The 19,369-nt window shown below is 47.9% G+C and overlaps 1 protein-coding gene across 1 annotated transcript in view; it reads left to right on the forward strand.

The window, feature by feature from the left end:
- The window catches only part of AP3D1 (adaptor related protein complex 3 subunit delta 1), a 78,952-nt gene that overhangs the window by 19,299 nt on the left and 40,284 nt on the right, over positions 1-19,369 (forward strand). Inside the window, exons 5-11 of the mRNA XM_063146987.1 lie at positions 557-664; positions 3,247-3,376; positions 6,357-6,496; positions 7,567-7,640; positions 14,628-14,677; positions 14,844-14,893; positions 17,024-17,072. Of these exons, the coding sequence (XP_063003057.1) occupies positions 557-664; positions 3,247-3,376; positions 6,357-6,496; positions 7,567-7,640; positions 14,628-14,677; positions 14,844-14,893; positions 17,024-17,072 (601 nt within the window). The remainder of the gene's footprint in view (positions 1-556; positions 665-3,246; positions 3,377-6,356; positions 6,497-7,566; positions 7,641-14,627; positions 14,678-14,843; positions 14,894-17,023; positions 17,073-19,369) is intronic.

A 19,369-nucleotide genomic window follows, 5' to 3' on the forward strand; every position in this document is an offset into this window, starting at 1 on the left:
GCTGCTGCTTCCTCCCTCACTGGTGGCCTCTCCAGAGACAGTTGACAGCAGAAGGGAGGGGGCTCTCAGCTGGAGCTGGACCCAGGCACGGTGGAGAGGTGCCTGGCTGCTGCTTCCTCCCTCACTGGTGGCCTCTCCAGAGACAGTTGGCAGCAAGAGGGAGGGGGCTCTCAGCTGGAGCTGGACCCAGGCCCGATGGAATTGGGCATTCCAAAGGTGGGACAGTTGATAAGGCCACCTCTCTTGCCTTTAGCCTCATCCCAGAAGGCAGAGGGAAGGGCCTCTGTGGCGGGCAGGTTCATGTGGAAGGAACCGGCCCTTTGAAAACATGCTCCCTTTATTTAAAAAACGTAGAGGGCTATATTTTTTTAAGATGGGTCACTTCTTTGTTAAAGTTTTCACAGGTGTGTGGGAGACTTTGTAAGCTGCATGGAGCGAATTCTGAGGTTGCATGGAGTGAATTCTAAGGATCTGTTGTAAGAGGATTTTCAAAGTACCGAAGACTCTTCCTATCTCTTTTCTCCAACCCCCCCCCCCACCTGCCATGCTGTTCTAGGACTTGAGTAGCCCCAACCAGTATGATACTGGAGTCGCGCTGACTGGTCTGTCCTGTTTTGTGACTCCCGATCTTGCCAGAGACTTGGCGAATGACATCATGACACTGGTGAGTCCTTGGAAGGGAGGCTGGTCTACAACGCTTGCATTGTTCGTTCGTTCTGGCAAGCCCGTCTGAGGTTTCAACATCCCTGTTGAAGGACTTTGAAAGTCATTGTCCCCCACCCAAGGGCTGCGCTCGTTTCAAACATTCCTCAAGTGGGGAAGAACCACCCCAGGAACAAATAGGCAAGGATATGCGTTGAGAGCAACGGCTGCTAAGCTTGTTCCAGAGTCTGCACCCGCAGGCGAAAGATAGCATTCTAGTGTCTTAACTATATACACATGGGCTGTGTTTGGACAACACAATAGTCAATGGTGGGTTAATAAATAATAATAATAATAATAATAATAATTTTATTTCTTACCCGCCTCTCCATTCTGATCGAGGCAGGAGACAACAATAAGCGATAAAATACATAAACCTGAATTAATACATTGTTAAAAACATCCTAAAACATCCTAAAAACATTTATTTATTTATTACATTTCTATACCGCCCACTAGCCGGAGCTCTCTGGGAGTTTCACAAAAATTAAAAACGTTCAAAGTATAAAACAACAGTATAAAACCATCTTATAAAATACAATCTAAAAGCTCCACCCGATAAAAACAGCAGAAATGCAAAATTACAAATTTAAAACACCGAGTTAAAATTTATTTATAGACTGTTAAAATGCTGGGAGAATCAAAAGGTCTTCACCTGGCGTCTAAAAGCATATAATGTAGGTGCCAAGCGAACCTCCTTAGGGAGGTCATTCCACAGCCGGGGTGCCACAGCAGAGAAGGCCCTGCTCCTGGTAGCCACCTGCCTCACTTCCTTTGGCATTTTGGCACTTCCTTCCTGAGGATGACCTTAGGGTCCGGGCAGATACATACGGGAGGAGGCGTTCCTTCAGATAACCTGGCCCCAAGCCGTTTAGGGCTTTAAACGTTAATACCAGCACTTTGAATCAGGCCCGGACCTGGACTGGCAGCCAATGAAGCTTAAAATTCCACTGGATAGGCTTGCCGGAAGAGATCAGTCTTTATAGGTTTCTTGAATGCTAAAAGACGGTTAAGTTGACGAGTCTCCTCCGGCAGGCCGTTCCACAGTCTGGGAGCAGCAGAAGAGAAGGTCCTCTGGGTAACAGTTGTTAATCTAGTTTTTGCCAGCTGGAGTAAATTCTTCCCAGAGGACCTGAGTGTGTGGGGCGGATTGTACGGGAGAAGGCGATCCGCAGGTAGCCTGGACCCAAACCATGTAGGGCTTTAAAGGTGATAACCCACATTTTATACTTTGCTCAGAAACTAATAAACGAACTCCACGGTTGATTATCGAGGGGGTATTCCCCACGCGACATGATTATAATCAACCGTGGTGCAGTTTAAAGCCAGTGTCAAGTTGACGTTTAGTCAACTATGCGTTTGATTGACATCCCCGCCCCCCAGTCCTCCCATTGGTATCCCATCAGCTATTGCGTGTTCTGCCAGCTGAACTAGAGCAGCAGGCGCCGCCTTGGTCGCTCTTGCCAGGGGACTCTGTAGCCTCCGAAAATAACCAACTGTGTGCAACGAAATAGTCAGTGGTGCCCGACGCACATCACGATAACCAACAGTGGTTTGCCTCCTAAAATCTTTCATTATTGATCTATCTTTGTTTCAGTCCGACGATCTTTAACGTGACTTAAAGCAGACCCCAACGGTACTAAAAGGGACAGTGTGGTGTGGTGTCATAGTCAGGCCGGGAAGACTCGGCTCCAAGTCTCCCCTTGGATGTAGGAAGCTGTCTTACATTGAGTCAGATCGTTGGTGTAGCTTAGTATGGTTTATCCTGGTTTGCAATCAACCTGGAAATGTTGGAGGCTGAACCTGGGAGCTCCGGCCCTAACCAACGTCACCGGATTGTTGTGAGAAGGGGAGAAGGTCGTTCTTGAGTTCCAGGAAGAAAAGGCAGGATAAAAATGTGGTCAGAATCGAACCACCTGGCAGGGTCTTGCTTTTCTCTTCTGCTGTCAGAGAGCCGGCTTCCCCTTGCTGTGATTTTTCCTGTGGGGTGCGTGAAGGATGCGTCAAACCTTCCAGTGGCGTTTGTTGCTTCAGAGCCTTTGGCCACGCACTGGAAATGCATTGCAGAGGCTCTGCAAAGAAGGCAGTTCGAAGAGCGCGGACCCGAGAGGTTTATTCCTGTGGGCTGAGGAAATGGTTCCTCCCACCTGCAGCAGCCTAACCAGAATGAGTAGAACTGTGCAGGCTCCGGGGTTTACATTTGCTATAGGGGATCGTGGTTTTGGGCCCCTACACAAAAAGCACAGTGTTTGCGTTCTTAGCAGGTATACTTCCATGCCCTATATACAGACGCTACTGAGGCAGACATCAAGTACTGCGGCTTTGTCACACCTCTTGGTACCTTCACAACTACTTCCATGGCCTTAGACAGAATTTGTGCCTGAGGGCCTCTTCCCCCCGCCCCTTTCCACCCCCCAGCAGTCCCTGAACAGAGGAAGGAGGGAGAGAAAAACAAACTATTGCTGATGAGCTGTAGAATAAAAAAAACTGCGGCTAAATTTTTGTGAAAATTTCCTCCTGTCTCTCTTTCTCCCTCCCCGGCAGATGTCTCACACAAAGCCTTACATCAGGAAGAAAGCAGTGTTGATCATGTACAAAGTATTCTTGAAGTACCCCGAATCCCTTCGACCTGCGTTTCCCCGCCTTAAGGAGAAGCTGGAAGACCCAGATCCTGGTGAGTGTGTTGGATAAATGGGATCCAGAAGGTTCCTGTATTGTGCTGTGTAGCTGAACTGGGGGCGGGGAGTATACATCCACAGACCTAAATCATAGAATAGTAGAGTTGGAAGGGGCCTCTAAGGCCATCGAGTCCAACCCCCTGCTCAATGCAGGAATCCACCCTAAAGCATCCCTGAGAGATGGTTGTCCAGCTGCCTCTTGAAGGCCTCTAGCGTGGGAGAGCCCACAACCCTCCTAGGTCATGGGTTCCATTGTCGTACTGCTCTAACAGTCAGGAAGTTTTTCCTGATGTCCAGCCGGAATCTGGCTTCCTGTCACTTGAGCCCGTTATTCCGTGTCCTGCACTCTGGGAGGATCAAGAAGAGATCCTGGCCCTCCTCTGTGTGACAACCTTTAAAGTATTTGAAGAGTGCTCTCATGTCTCCCCTCAGTCTTCTTCTCCAGGCTAAACCTGCCCAGTTCTTTCAGTCTCTCTTCATAGGGCTTTGTTTGCAGACCCCTGATCATCCTGGTTGCCCTCCTCTGAACCCGCTCCAGCTTGTCTGCATTATTCTTGAAGTGTGGAGCCCAGAGCTGGACGCTATACTCTAGATGAGGCCTAGGAAAGGAACCTCTCGTGCCAGCACTTGAGTCATTGCTGACTCCTAGAGGGCCTAACCAGGGCTGAATAGAGAGGAACCAGTACCTCACGCGATTTGGAAGCTATACTTCTATTAAAGTTAGGATCCTCTGCCTTCAAAGTTTCTGCCCTACCACAGAGCTATAGAGCCAGTTGTGACCTGCAAATCGCCCCTTCCAATACAATGAGAGAGATAGAATCATAGGATAGCAGTTGGAAGGGGCCTACAAGGCCATCGAGTCCAACCCCCTGCTCAGTGCAGGAATCCACCCTAAAGCATCCCCGACAGATGGTTGTCCAGCTGCCTCTTGAAGGCCTCTAGTGTGGGAGAGCCCACCACCTCCCTAGGTCACTGGTTCCATTCTCTAACCTTTAGCAAATCTAAATAAAATGGAATAAGGGCTTGGCAGAGGTGGTGGTTGTGTGTGTATGAGAGAGAGGGAGAGGAAGAGGTCCAGACAGTTGAGTATTTATGGTTCCGGCCTCCGTAGGGTTGGCTTCCCCACCACGATCAAACACGATCAGGTTTGCCAGATTAGATGTGAGGGTAAACACAGGTGCTGCCAAACGCAGCAGCTTGACACATGGTTCGCCCCTCCGCCGCCCATATCGAGTAGAACGTATTTGTGTCCTGACATGGTGGACCTTCAGCACTTCTTGCCTGCCTGCCAGCAGGGCAGTGCAAAATGTTCTTGCATCGAGGCATGGGCAAGTATTTGGGGGTGGGGGGGAGGCAAACATATTGCGGTTTCCTGTGGCAGCCGAACCTTTCTGTCATGACTCCTTCAGCTCGTCCTCAGGAACAGGCAACATCTTTTTTCTGCCCCCTGGACTCTGTCTGGGAACCTTCCCTCCCAGACAAGCCTCCCTGGGAGTCTCCCTAGCCCAGTTTTTTTCCTTGGCTGAAGTTAGATTCAGCTCTCTTCTGCCCTTCTCCTCAACTTGCACAGTGGCTCCGCAGCTAGAGCGAACTTGAACGCAGGTCTCTGCTCCTCTGGTAACCTTGGGCAAGTCACTTAGAATCATAGAATTATGGAATAATAGAGTTGAAAGGGGCCCATGCTATGCTAAGCAAACCACAGACAAAAGTTTAGCCAGTCCCGCATAGAATCATAGAATAGCAGAGTTGGAAGGGGCCTACAAGGCCATCGAGTCCAACCCCCTGCTCAATGCAGGAATCCACCCTAAAGCATCCCTGACAGATGGCTGTCCAGCTGCCTCTTGAAGGCCTCTAGGGTGGGAGAGCCCACAACCTCCCCAAGCCACTGGTTCCATTGTCGCACTGCTCTAAGTTTTTCCTGATGTCCAGCCGGAATCTGGCTTCCTGTCACTTGAGCCCCTTATTCCATGTCCTGCACTCTGGGAGGATGGAGAAGAGATCCCGGCCCTCCTCTGTGTGACAACCTTTTAAATATTTGAAGAGTGCTATCACGTCTCCTTATCCTCCTTTCTTATTTGTATAAGGGTGATAAGGACCCTGACTAGCACTGAAAGTAAACATGAACCCAGACAGTTTTCCTCTTCCGCACCAGCACAAAAGAAAGGAGGCGTGTAGAGCTTCGGTTTTTGGGGGTTTCCTAACTGTGTCTTCCAAACACAGATAGAAACCTGTCTCTTTCAGATTCATTTGAATGCTGCAGGGTTGGAGCATACTGCAGAACCTCTCTACCCCCAAATCTTTCTAGGTTGCAGAGGTTCCCCTGTATGTTCAGTTCAGAGATACTTCTGCTTTATCCATGAGCCCTCTGGTCCTACAAGTCCACTCTGTCTTGTCTAGCCGTGCTCCCTTTGGGTTGGGGGAAGGCATTTCAGGTGATCAATCAGAATCAGACTCTGAGGAAGAGGAGTCGGCGCCAGACACAGGCCAGATTACACCAGTGGGGGAAGCAGCTCTCACATGCTCTTCACCAGCTGGGAATGAACCTTCTCCAGAGTTTATCTCCTCAAGGGCAAACAACACAAGGGGGGAAGCCAAAATCCGAAGGAGAGAGCACAGAGAGGTTAGCCCATCCTAGAGTACGCCGCAGACTAAAACGGGCGGAGCGAAAGGAAGGCGAGAGACAGTCTGCCCGGCTGGCGTCTCGTCTGAAGCTGCCTCACACCCGGTCTCTCTGAAGTGATCACGTTTTGGGAAAGGGCTTTCCATTCTTGAAAGGACAGTTGTTTCACTTAGTTTGCATACTCTTGCCTAGAGGAGTTCCTAGAGATTAGACTCCCTTCAGTTGGGAAGAGAGATTTATTGCTTGAATCAAGCTTTGTGGATTGCATAGCGGTCCTCATTATTGTCTCCCAAGAAGGCGGGAGGCCTTGAGAAACACGACGCACTCATTCAGACACTTCTCCCCCTCTTTTCCAGGTGTCCAATCAGCCGCTGTGAATGTTATATGCGAGCTCGCCAGGCGCAACCCCAAAAACTACCTTTCCCTCGCTCCTCTCTTTTTTAAGCTGATGACGTCATCCACCAACAACTGGGTCCTCATTAAAATAATAAAATTGGCAAGTATTTTAGCAGGTCCTGGTGGCTGATGTCTTCGTGAGCAGTGTCTTGGGTGCGAAAAAGCACACGAAACTCTGACACTTAGGAGGTGTAGCCGCCAACGCAAACGGAGAGCAAGGAAGAGGAGTAGGCGGCTGGCGGGGAAGTGTCTGGTTCTTGGGCTGCAAATAGTTGAAATCAGGGTGGGTGGGTGGAGTGAGATTGGGATCTATTCATTTTATTTGAAATTATTTTCAGGCTGCCTTTTAAGGGTAGAACAACCTCGACAGCCCTCCCCAACCCGGTGCATTCCATGGTGCCGTGGAGTTGCGTCAGATTTGGGGAAGCTTGTTGCATGGCACTGTGGGTAGCTGTGCATGGGGGAAGTGGACACAGCTCAAAGACACATGCAGAAAGTCCCAGTTTCAATCCCTGATATCTCCTGGTATTTTTTAATTTTTATTTTTTTTATTTCCAATATTTATATACCGCTCCCCATTGAAAATTTCGGAGCCGTGTACAAGATAAAATAAAATAAAAACAGAATAAAATGCTTTGAAATAGGTTTTAAAAGAAACAAAATGTACAGCGAACCGTGGCTGGTCGTTAAGGGAAGGCTTCCTGGAATAATGGCGTTTTCAGGAGGCGCCGAAAGGAATACAAAGTTGGCGCCTGCCTGACCTGCAGAGGCAGGGAGTTCCATAGGAAGGGGGCCACCACGCTGAAGGCTCTTCCCCTGGTGGACTCCAATTGGAGGATGGGTCTATGTGGAACCACCAGGAGCAGACCCTCGGATGACCTCAGTGGGTAGGGGAGAAAGCGCTCTGTCAGGGATCCTGGTCCCAAGTCTATCAGGGATCCTGGTCCCAAGTCTATCAGGGATCCTGGTCCCAAGTCTATCAGGGATCCTGGTCCCAAGTTGTTTAGGGCTTGGAAAGAAAGGCTAGGAAAGAGCCCTAACTGAAACCCTGGAGAGCTGCTGCTGCCAGTCAGTGTTGACAGTACTGGCCCAGGTGGGACAGTGGCCTGAGGCAGCTGCCTCTGTTACTAGCACCTCCTTAAGCAACTTTCTCTCTCTTTCCCCCTGCAGTTTGGTGCTCTCACTCCCTTGGAACCCAGGCTGGGGAAGAAGCTAATTGAGCCCCTGACCAATCTCATACACAGGTAAGTGGGTTCGTCCTTCAGCGGCCACGTTGGCAGCTTTCGCGGAGGGCTCTGCCGAGCTGTACGTATTTCCCATCTCTTGACGCTAATGGCCTGGTTCAGGCAACACGCTAAACCATGCTGCTTAACCACAAAAAGGTTAATGTATTATTATTGTTGTTATTATTATTATTATATTTATTTGTATCCCGCCTTTAAAACACACATTGTAAAACCTAGGAAAAGAAATGTAAAAAATAAATAAATTAAATTAAAATACACAACAAAATTACAAGTCCTTAACGTAGATGGAGGACCAAATTACTCTCCAAAGGCCTGCTGGAACAAACAAGTTTTTGCCTGCTTCCGAAAGCCCATCAAGGAGGGAGCCGGTCTAGCTTCCCCGGGAAGAGAGTTCCAGAGCACCGGAGCAGCCACCGAGAAGGCCCTCTCCCATGTTCCCACCAAGCGTGCCTGTGAAGATGGTGGGACTGAAAGAAGGGCTTCTCCAGAAGATCTCAAAGCACGGGCAGGCTCATAAGGGAGAATACGGCCTTTCAAATAACTGAGCCATATAGGGCTTTATAGGTCATAACCAGCACTTTGATTGTACCCGGAAACCAACTGGAAGCCAGGGGAGCTGTTTTAACAGGGGACTTGTCTGCTCCCTGTAACCAGCCCCGGTCAACAATCTGGCTGCAGCTCTTTGAACTAGCTGGAGTTTCCGAACGCTCTTCAAAGGCAGCCCCACGTAGAGCGCGTTACAGTAATCCAGTCGGGATGTAATTAAGGCATGTGTCACCGTGGCCCGGTCCGACATCTCTAGGGACGGGCGCAGCTGCCGCACTCGCTTTAACTGTGCAAATGAACTCCGCCAAAACCTGGGCATCCAGGCTCAGGGCTGAATCCAGAAGTACACCCAAGCTGCGGACCTGTGTCTTCAGGGGGAGTGTAACCCCATCCAACACAAGCCGAATCCCTATTCCCTGATCTGCCTTTCGACTGACCAGGAGCGTTAAGGTCAATGCATTCCCTTAACCATGTTGTGGTTAAGCAGCAGGGTTTAGCGTGTTGTCTGAACCAGGCCAGTATCGGCTAATTCAGGCTGTGCTGGCGTTTCTCACCAGCAGAACCGTGTGTGCCTCTGGGCTAGAGCCGACGTAGCATTCCTGAACTCTTGCCCAGTTTCTGCGTGGCTTCTCCAGGGGCTGCCCCACTTGCCTCCGTTGTGTTGGGCATGCTTAAAAAAATAAAAAATCATCACCCCCCGGGCAGTGTCTAGAATGGCTTCCTTGCAATGGGAGTGCCCCCTTTTATTTATTTATTTTATTGCATTTGTATGCCGCCCCATGGCCGAAGCGCTCTGGGCGGTTCACCTAAGATAAAAAAAACAACAACACTTAAAAACAATATACAAAAAATTAAAACCCACAAAAACATGCAAAATGCACATGCGTTTAAAACCGCTGTAACAACTTCATGAGCCCCAAAAAGCCAGACCCAGGCTCATTCCATATTGCGAAACGCCTGGGAGGAGAGAAAAGTCTTGACCTGGCGCTGAAGAGATGGCAGTGTCGGCCTCGTCAGGGAGATTCTTCCACAGTTGGGGGGGCCACCACAGAGAAGGCCCTTTTAAGGTGGTAGATGAAGCCGAGAAAAGGGAAGTGTTCACTTAATCCTCCTTTCTTTCCCAAACAGCCAGCGCGCGCTCTTCCAATTACCTAAAGCGAGTAGAGTTCATGGCAGCCCTGTCAAAGATAAAAAATTAGTCCGCTCCCAAGAAATTCAGCAAAGTGGACAGTATGTATACTTCAACACTCCCCACCCCTCACCCACCCCTTTCCAGCCTCCTTCCTGCCTTTCTCACCCTGCTCCCGACTTAGTCAATTAGATGTTGGGGCTTCTAGCCAAGGAACCTGTGAGATTCCCTGTCGACACATATCACAACACTCTGGATTCGGTGTTAATACGATGCCTGATGCTCACAGCCAGCTGCCCCGCGTCTCTGGCAAAGAGGAGACAAAAGTGGTTTTGCAGACCTCGAGGGGACGGGATGTACAGCGTCGGCATAGTTGGCCCCATCCGATCCTGAGTGTGCGCTTCCTGGAGCTGTTAAGTGCGGCTTCCTTCGAAATGCCTCTCCGTTGAAGCATGATTTAGATGCTGGGGTGTAGAAATATTTGTGTAAAAAAATAATAATGAGGGCCTGGTGTGGGCTTTTCCATGGTTAGCACAGTTCCTGGATAAGATACTGGCCCAGTTTGCACGTCAGGGCAAACCACAACCTTTTAAAATGGTGGGTGGTCATGAATAAAGCAGCATGCTGGTCCACCCTGCCCAATTTCTGCAAGTGGGGGTGGCTAAACAGTCAACCTGGACCTCTTGCTTGTCATAGAATCGTAGAACCATAGGATAGTAGAGTTGGAAGGGGCCTACAAGGCCATCCAATCCAACCCAACCCAACCCCCTGCTCAATGCAAGAATCCACCCTAAAGCATCCCTGACAGAGGGTTGTCCAGCTGCCTCTTGAAGGCCTCTAGTGTGGGAGAGCCCACAACCTCCCTAGGTCACTGGTTCCATTGCCGTACTGCTCTAACAGTCAGGAAGTTTTTCCTGATGTCCAGCCGGAATCTGGCTTCCTGTAATTTGAGGCTATGAGAAAAAGGGGAGACTAGCTTTGGGGCTATGAAATGTCAAAAGAGGTTTGCTTTTTATATTGTATGTATTATTATACATACATTATACATTGTGAACCGCCCAGAGAGCTTCGGCTATTGGGCGGTATAAAAATGTAATAAATAAAATAAATAAATAAATTATTATTATTTATTTATATAGCACCAATGCACCAAAAATTTTGTATTTGTGTTTTTAGACTGTTGGTTGTTTTATTATGGTTTTAATTTGTGTGAACCACCCAAAGAGCTTCAGCTATTGGGCGGTATAAAAATGTAATAAATAAATAATAAATAAAAATTATTTTTCTTAATCCGAAATATTAAAAAAAATGTTCAAAAAAACTTTAAACCAAACTTGTACAACGCTCAGCGTTTTGGATCTGGAGATCCTTCGTCAGGAGCTGTACAACGAAATCAATGACTTTTTGAAGTAGTTATAAATTTGAAACCTTCTAGATATTTTTCTCAAGACCGCAACTGTTCGACTGCTGACGGAGACAGAATAAACACAACTGCGGTCTTGTAAAAAAAAAAAAAAATTCTATAAGGTTCCAAATTTATAATTACTTCAAAAAGTAATTCATTTCATTGTACAGCTCCTGACGAAAGATCTCCAGAGCCGAAACGTTGAGTGTTGTACAAGTTTGGTTTAAAACTTTTTGAACATTTTTTCTATTTTGGATAAGAAAAATAAAAAAACCTCTTTTGACATTTCATAGCACCAGAGCTAGTCACCACTTTTTCTCATAGCCTTTTCGTGGTGCTTTCTCCCTCTTTTTCCATTCCTGTCACTTGAGCCCCTTATTCCGTGTCCTGCACTCTGGGAGGATCGAGAAGAGATCCTGGCCCTCCTCTGTGTGATGTGACAACCTTTCAAGTATTTGAAGAGTGCTCTCATGTCTCACGCTCGACAAGCCAGAGGGACAACCCTAGCACAAGCCGTGGGTTCTTTCTCTGACTTCTCAGGGTAGAGACAAACCAGGGTTCAGCTGCGATGCTAAATAACCTAGGAATGCAGTGTACCTGGGTTGTTTAGCCACTCCTACTTACAGTGGCAGCAGTGGGGCAGTGTGTGTAAATAAAAAGAAAGAAAACCCCACCTGTGATGTACAAATCGGGCCACAGAGAATCATAGAATCATAGCATAGCAGAGTTAGAAGGGGCCTACAAGGCCATCGAGTCCAACCCCCTGCTCAATGCAGGAATCCACCCTAAAGCATCCCTGACAGATGGTTGTCCAGCTGCCTCTTGAAGGCCTCTAGGGTGGGAGAGCCCACAACCTCCCTAGGTAATGATTCCAGTGTCGTACTGCTCTAACAGTCAGGAAGTTCACTTAATGTATCACAATAATGTATCAATAAAGTAGACAGTCCCTACCCTCAGGCTTACATTCTAAAAAAAAAAAAGACATGACACACAAGGAAAAGTGGATGGGGAGGGAAGAGGGAGAAAATAAAAAGAAATTAAGGAGACTGTTTAGGCTGGTGGGAAGGCCGTGCTCCGTCCTCTCATCTCTCAATGGAGGGGCAAACCAACAGCTCCTTCTTCCCAACAAGGTGAAGATGTTAGCCCTGGGGGCGGGGGGGTTCCAACTGAAGCAGGCTCTGATGGTCCCTGCCTGCTCCAGTCTCCCTCGCATCTTCTTCCCCATACCCAGTTTCCTCCCAAAACCTTGAGGCCACCAGAACCAGGGCAATTCACTTCGGGTTGCGGCCTTGCCTCTCTCATCCCCCTTCTCTCGACATCGACATCTATGTGTTTGCGTAACACAGAGACAATCAGCTTATTTACAATTCAGTTACATCCGAGGTCGTGCTGCTGTACATTTCTCCATTTCATTTCACATTGGTTACATTTCCAATGAAAACCAACACATTGTCACAGCGGTGACAATGTTCACATCTGAAGGGAAACGTGTGGGCAGACATTCCCCTTCACAAGGTCGTAAAGCTGGCAACTTTATGGAGAGGAAGGGGGAAGGAGGAATGAGAGTGGGTGACAGGCCGAAGGTAAACAGAAAGGAAGCCATCTTTATTGATAGGAAAGGGGGGAGGGATAACAGACTGAATGTAGCAGGGACAACAGAAGAGGGCAACCAGGATGATCAGGGGTCTGGAAACAAAGCCCTATGAAGAGAGACTGAAAGCACTGGGCATGTTTAGCCTGGAGAAGAGAAGATGGAGGGGAGGCATGAGAGCACTCTTCAAATACTTGAAAGGTTGTCACACAGAGGAGGGCCAGGATCTCTTCTCGATCCTCCCAGAGTGCAGGACACGGAATAACAGGCTCAAGTTAAAGGACGCCAGATTCCGACTGGACATCAGGAAAAACGTCCTGACTGTTAGAGCAGTACGACAGTGGAACCAGTTCCCTAGGGAGGTGGTGGGCTTTCCCACACTAGAGACCTTCAAGAGGCAGCTGGACAACCCTCTGTCAGGGATGCTTAAGGGTGGATTCCTGCACTGAGCACGGGGGGTGGACTCGATGGCCTTGTAGGCCCCTTCCAACTCTGCTATTCTATGATTCTATGAAAAGGGGAGGTAGAAAGCTAGGCAGCAAAGATCTTTTGTAAGTTAGCATTTCCTTGCTACATTTATGCTGTCCCTTCACACAATATAAGGCATGAATGTCACCATGCTTGACCTAGGGCATGGCTGGACAGGGAGATATCCCGGTGATCGCCCTGGGATCATCCCTGTGCGTCCACATGACGCACAGGGCATCCCGGGAGCAGGGAGGGAAGATCCGTCCCTTGGCCCAGGATATCGCCCTTCAGTTCAATTCCGATATTCCCGCAGTCTTGGGATGATCCCGAGACCGCAGATCGTGTGCCCCGCCGGCACTGTTTTGTCCTGGCTCCTCGCAAGTAAACGTGGGGCACGGAGCTCAGGAGCTGTGCCAATTGGGGGTAGGGTAGGGTGGGGGGAGGCCTAGGATTTTTTTTTTAAAAAAAAAATTACGTGGTGCTTGAGCTTTCGCGCACTCCTTTTCCTTTAACAAAAACGCATCCATAATGACGGTTGCGGTGTTGTTGCCGCAGGTAGATGAGGAGGACGATCGTCAGATTGCGAGATCATCCCTCTCCACCCCCCTCGGTTATCCGTGCCCAGTGTCTCACGCTATCAGTGGGCTACTTCCTGTTTGGTTGGAGCATGGCTGCTCCCCTAGTCAGAGGCTGGGAAGAGGCTGCAGAAGCCACACGGGGCTCTTGGAAGGCTCCATAGATAGGTGCCCTGCCGTGCCTATTCCAATCTCTCCTGTAATAAGGCTTAAACCTCACAACTGGGCATGGGAGAAAGCCTGTTTTTGTCTTCAGCTGGACCTTGCAATCTCTAGTGTGTAATCCTAGCCTGTCGAGACATAATTTCTTTCGCAGTTATAAAGTTTGCATGTAGCTTCCAATATCGTTACTGGGCTATATGGCTTCGAGTGCCCTTTTCTGATTTGATTTTCTGTCCTGCCACACTGTGAAGACAGGGTAACGCAGCGTTCCTCAACCTGGGGCGCTCCAGATGTGTTGGACTACAACTCCCAGAATGCCCCAGCCAGCTCGGCTGGCTGGGGCATTCTGGGAGATGCAGTCCAACACATCTGGAGCGCCCCAGGTTGAGGAAGGCTGGGGTAACGGCTGGAATGTGTTTATGGGTTCAGCGATACGAGGATACTTGCTCGATAGGATGGGTATTTATTCTCTGTTTGTGTCATGGAGATCTGTGTCCAAAGACCATGACTTCGGTTTCCCCACAGTTGATATTTATTTATTTATTGCATTTTTATACCGCCCAATAGCCGAACCTCTCTGAGCGGTTTACAAAAATTAAATCCTTGAGGAACATGATAAAACAACCAATAATCTAAAAAAATTTTTTTGGGGGGGAAATATTCAGCCTATGCTGATCGTAGTCTCTGTAAACCAATCTGGGTATGTGAGATGAGAATCGGGTCATCAGCATAGAGAAGAAAAGACAGTTTCCTTTCTTTTAATTTGACTGGGGGGAAAGAATCACCTGTCAAATGAAGAGCTGTATCATTTACAAATGATTAAAAGAGAAAGGGGGCCAGGACACCCCCCTCTTTAACTTCTCGAGATACTGCAATAAGCAACAAATGTAGCCTGTCATTCTGTATTAAATTCAGATTTTAATATAAACCAGGTTCTTTTTTAAAAAGACGCGAAGGGATTTTAAATAATTGTGTTTTATCCGCCTGGCCCAAGCCTAAATCAAGGGACTAAAATTGGGGGACGGCGCTGGCTGTCTTCCTATTATGATACCTCAGTGGGATCATGAGCATCTTGTAATGCAGTAACTCCCATTTCCTTTCCTTTCAGCACTTCAGCGATGTCCCTTCTCTATGAGTGTGTGAACACAGTGATAGCAGGTAAGGCAAAGGTGTTTCCAGGTGCGTCTTCCCCTTCCTGTTTTATGTGGTCTTCCCCTTCCTGTTTTATGTGGTCTTCCCCTTCCTGTTTTATGTGCTTTGGTGTTGTCCTCCTAGGAGAAAATTAGGCTGCGAATTAAACATCTGCTTTCTTGTCCCTTTTTAGTTTTGATCTCTCTGTCATCTGGGATGCCCAATCACAGTGCCAGTATCCAGGTACAGCCTTTCTCTTTGGCATGATCTTTTTGTTGTTGTTGTTGTTCCACGTTGTGCATAATAATAATAATAATAATAATGACAATAATAATAAAAAATTCTTACCCGCCTCTTCATTTGGACCGATTCAAAGTGCTGGTATTGACATTTAAAGCCCTAAACGGTTTGGGGCCAGGTTATCTGAAGGAACGCCTCCTCCCATATGTACCTACCCGGACCTTAAGATCATCTACAGGGGCCCTTCTCCGTGAGCCCCTGCCAAAGGAAGTGAGGCAGGTGGCTACTAGGAGCAGGGCCTTCTCCGCTGTGGCACCCCGGTTGTGGAACGAGCTCCCCAGAGAGGTCCGCCTGGCGCCTACACTGTACTGCTTTCGTCGCCAGCTGAAGACCTTTTTATTCTCTCAGTATTTTAACACTTAATTTTAACTTAAATTTAAATTTTACTGTTTTAACTCTGTATTTTAATCTTATATCAATTTTTGCTGCGTGGTTTTATCCTGGTTGTGCTTTTTATACTGTATTTCGTAATTGTGTTTTTAACCTGTTGGATGTTTTTTGTGGTTTTAATTTTTGTGAACCGCCCAGAGAGCTTCGGCTATTGGGCGGTATAAAAATGTAATAAATAAATAAATAAAATAAATAAAAACCCCTGGGTAGGCCTGCCGGGAGAGATCAGTCTTTATAGCTTTCTTAAATGCTAAAACATTGTCAAGTTGACGAGTCTCCTCCGGCAGGCCGTTCCACAGTCTGGGAGCAGCAGAAGAGAAGGTCCTCTGGGTAACAGTTGTCAGCCTAATTTTGGCAGACTGAAGTAAACCTTTCCCAGAGGGACCTGAGTGTGCGGGGTGGATTGTACGGGAGAAGGTGATCCCGCAGGTAGCCTGGACCCAAACCATGCAGGGGTTTATTTATTTATTTATTTAATTATTACATTTCTATACCGCCCAATAGCCGGAGCTCTCTGGGCGGTTCACAAAATTTAAAAACATTCAAAGTATAAAACAACAGTATAAAACCATCATATAAAATGCAATAGAAAAAGCTCAACCCGATAAAAACAGCAGCAATGCAAAATTACAAATTTAAAACACAGAGTTAAAATTTATTTATAGACTGTTAAAATGCTGGGAGAATCAAAAGGTCTTCACCTGGCGTCTAAAAGCATGTAATGTAGGTGCCAAGCGAACCTCCTTAGGGAGCTCATTCCACACCCCTGCAATTCTTGTGTTCTTGAGATATATTCACTGTGGTAGCAGGCTGCTAAAGTACGGCACTGCTTTCACACACCCCCCTAAATTTTATTTATTTATTGCATTTGTATACCGCCCCATAGCCGAAGCTCTCTGGGCGGTTCACCTAAGATAAAAACGTTTAAAAACAATATACAAACATTAAAACCCACAAAAACATGCAAAATGCGCATACAATTGAAACCACTGTGACAACTTTACAAACGATGAGCTGGGAAAAAAACCCAAGACCCAGGCTCCTTACCTATTGCTAACTGCCTGGGAGAAGAGAAAAGACTTGACCTGGTGCCGAAAAGATAACAATATTGGCGCCAGGTGAGCCTCATTGGGGAGATTATTCCATAATTGGGGGGCCGCCACCGAAAAGGCCCTATCCCTCGTTGCCATCCTCCGAGCTTCCCTCGGAGTAGGCACCTGGAGGAGGACCTTAGATGTTGAACGTAGTGTTTGGGTAGGTTCGTGTCAGGAAAGGCGTTCTGTCAGGTACTGTGGTCCCAAGCCGTGGAAGGCTTTATAGGTCAAAATCAGCACCTTGAATTGGGCTCGGAAACGTACGGGCAGCCAATGCAAGCGGGTCTCATACGCTCAAACCTTCCAGTCCCAGTTATCAATCTGGCCGTTAGGGTGGCGGTTTTGATTTACAAAAACTCAATTTAGGTGCTCCTGTTTGGGCAGATCCCCCTTTGTGCTATCGCCGCCCCACCGCCTCGGCTTCTTAAAGGGGCTGTCAGAGATTGGCTTTCTAGGGCTAGCGGTGGCCACTGACGCTTGACTGGAGCTCAAGAAGGCTTGTTTCGATGCAGGGGGGGAGGGCAGGGCAGGGCAAGGCACACCCCTCTGTCTTGCAAAGGAGGCTAACTGTGCGTTGCTCTCTTTGCAGCTTTGCGTTCAGAAATTGAGGATACTGATCGAAGATTCAGACCAGAACTGTAAGTAGGAGGACTTTCGTCATCTCCGCAGTGAAGTCTGTGGCATTTTGAGCGAGTGCTAGAGACGGCGTTAAAATTCCGCACAGTGGAAAGTGGGATTGTGTGACTCTTACGACCCAGGGGGTTGGACTCGATGGCCTTGTAGGCCCCTTCCAACTCTACTCTTCTGTGATTCTAATGTGAATTGAAAATTCGGCATTGATATTGCTGGAAGGACAAAAAACTATGTAAGACACTGGGGCTGTGTTCGCATGACATGACAGCCCACTGTGGGTTATTTAACCCATGGTGAGGCTGTACTGTGTAAGGCCGCCATTTTGAATATGCACCCTCCTCTTGGGGGTTGTGGTGTCAAGCAAACCTGGGAAGTGTGGGTTATTCGAAGGTTAAACAACCCTTGCACAACCCTAAAACAGATCATGGGTTATGCAAGGGGTGTTTAACCTTTGTGTAACTTACACTCCCTGAGCTCACACGACATGGCAGCCCCCAAGTAGAGGCTGCATATGCAACCTGCATTTAAGCAATACAGAAGGCAGCAGTTGGAAAACAGCCAAAGTAGAATAATGCTAACCAGCACACAACAGCTAGAATATGAAATGCTGGGGTAAACAAACATTTTATATAACATCATAATTGTACCACATTTGGCCTTTCCATGGGCTTCTGAGATTCACCTGTCATGCTTTTCAGCAGATTTCTTTAGTCATAAGGGCTAGAATTGTGTCTAAAAATAAAATAATAAGTGAATTGAGGTTCCCGTGGACTTCCCTCAGAATTGCAGCTTTGACACAGACCTGCCCACAAGCTAGAGAGCAAGTATTTAGAGGAAAAGGGAGGAAAATTAATTGGAGATGGCTTTGCGGGAGAAGGAGGAGACATTTTCAGCAAACATTCAAAGAGAAAAGAAGAGTTAAAGGTTGGGGGGGGGGTGAGGATTCACACACTTTTTGTGATGTCGAAGGGCTGCAAAACACCAACCAATATGTCACTGCTTGTCATATTCCACTGGTCCCTGCACTGTGATCATAGAATCATAGAATAGCAGAGTTGGAAGGGGACTGCAAGGCCATTGAGTCCAACCCCCTGCTCAATGCAGGAATCCACCCTAAAGCATCCCTGACAGAGGGTTGTCCAGCTGCCTCTTGAAAGCCTCTAGTGTGGGAGAGCCCACCACCTCCCTAGGTAACTGGTTCCATTGTCGTACTGCTCTAACAGTCAAGAAGTTTTTCCTGATGTCCAGCCAGAATCTGGCTTCCTTTAACTTGAGCCCGTTATTCCGTGTCCTGCACTCTGGGAGGATCGAGAAGAGATCCTGGCCCTCCTCTGTGTGACAACCTTTTAAGTATTTGAAGAATGCTATCATGTCTCCCCTCAATCTTCTCTTCTCCAGGCTAAACATGCCCAGTTCTTTCAGTCTCTCCTCATAGGGCTTTGTTTCCAGACCCCTGATCATCCTGGTTGCCCTCCTCTGAACACGCTCCAGCTTGTCTGCGTCCTTCTTGAATTGTGGAGCCCAGAACTGGACGCAATACTCTAGAGGAGGCGTAACCAGGGCCGAATAGAGAGGAACCAGGACCTCAGGCGATTTGGAAGCTCTACTTCTATTAATGCAGCCCAAAATAGCATTTGCCTTTCTTGCAGCCATATCGCACTCTTGGCTCATATTCAGCTTGCGATCTACAACAATTCCAAGATCCTTCTCGTTTTTAGTATTGCTGAGCCAAGTATCCCACATCTTGCTCTGATGCTTCTCCGTACTCCCACAGACAAGGTTTTTTGAAGCATAGGGCTTGACCGGCAGGCACCTTCTGCTTCCTCCATCCTAAATCACCTGCTTTGCATCATCGTTGTCTCAGGTTCAGGGGTCCCAAGAAGAGCTGGGGAACTCCTCGCCTGAAACTTTGTAGAGGGCGTACTAAGCTAGATGGACCATGTGTCTAAGCCATGTTCCTCCTGCCTCCGTAATGAATGGACGCAGGTCATCTGCTTGGTCCAAAAGACCAGTTCTAACCAGTTTAATCCTCTCCAGTTTTGCCCAAGGCTATCATGTCTCCTTGAGGGGAGACATGATAGCACTCTTCAAATACTTAAAAGGTTGTCACACAGAGGAGGGCCAGGATCTCTTCTCGGTCCTCCCAGAGTGCAGGACACGGAATAACGGGCTGAAGTTACAGGAAGCCAGATTCTGGCTGGACATCAGGAAAAACTTCCTGGCTGTTAGAGCAGTATGACAATGGAGCCAGTGACCTAGGGAGGTTGTGGGCTCTCCCACACTAGAGGCCTTCAAGAGGCAG

This window comes from Elgaria multicarinata, chromosome 23 (genome assembly GCF_023053635.1).
Source record: "Elgaria multicarinata webbii isolate HBS135686 ecotype San Diego chromosome 23, rElgMul1.1.pri, whole genome shotgun sequence".
Classification (NCBI taxonomy): Eukaryota; Metazoa; Chordata; class Lepidosauria; order Squamata; family Anguidae; genus Elgaria; species Elgaria multicarinata.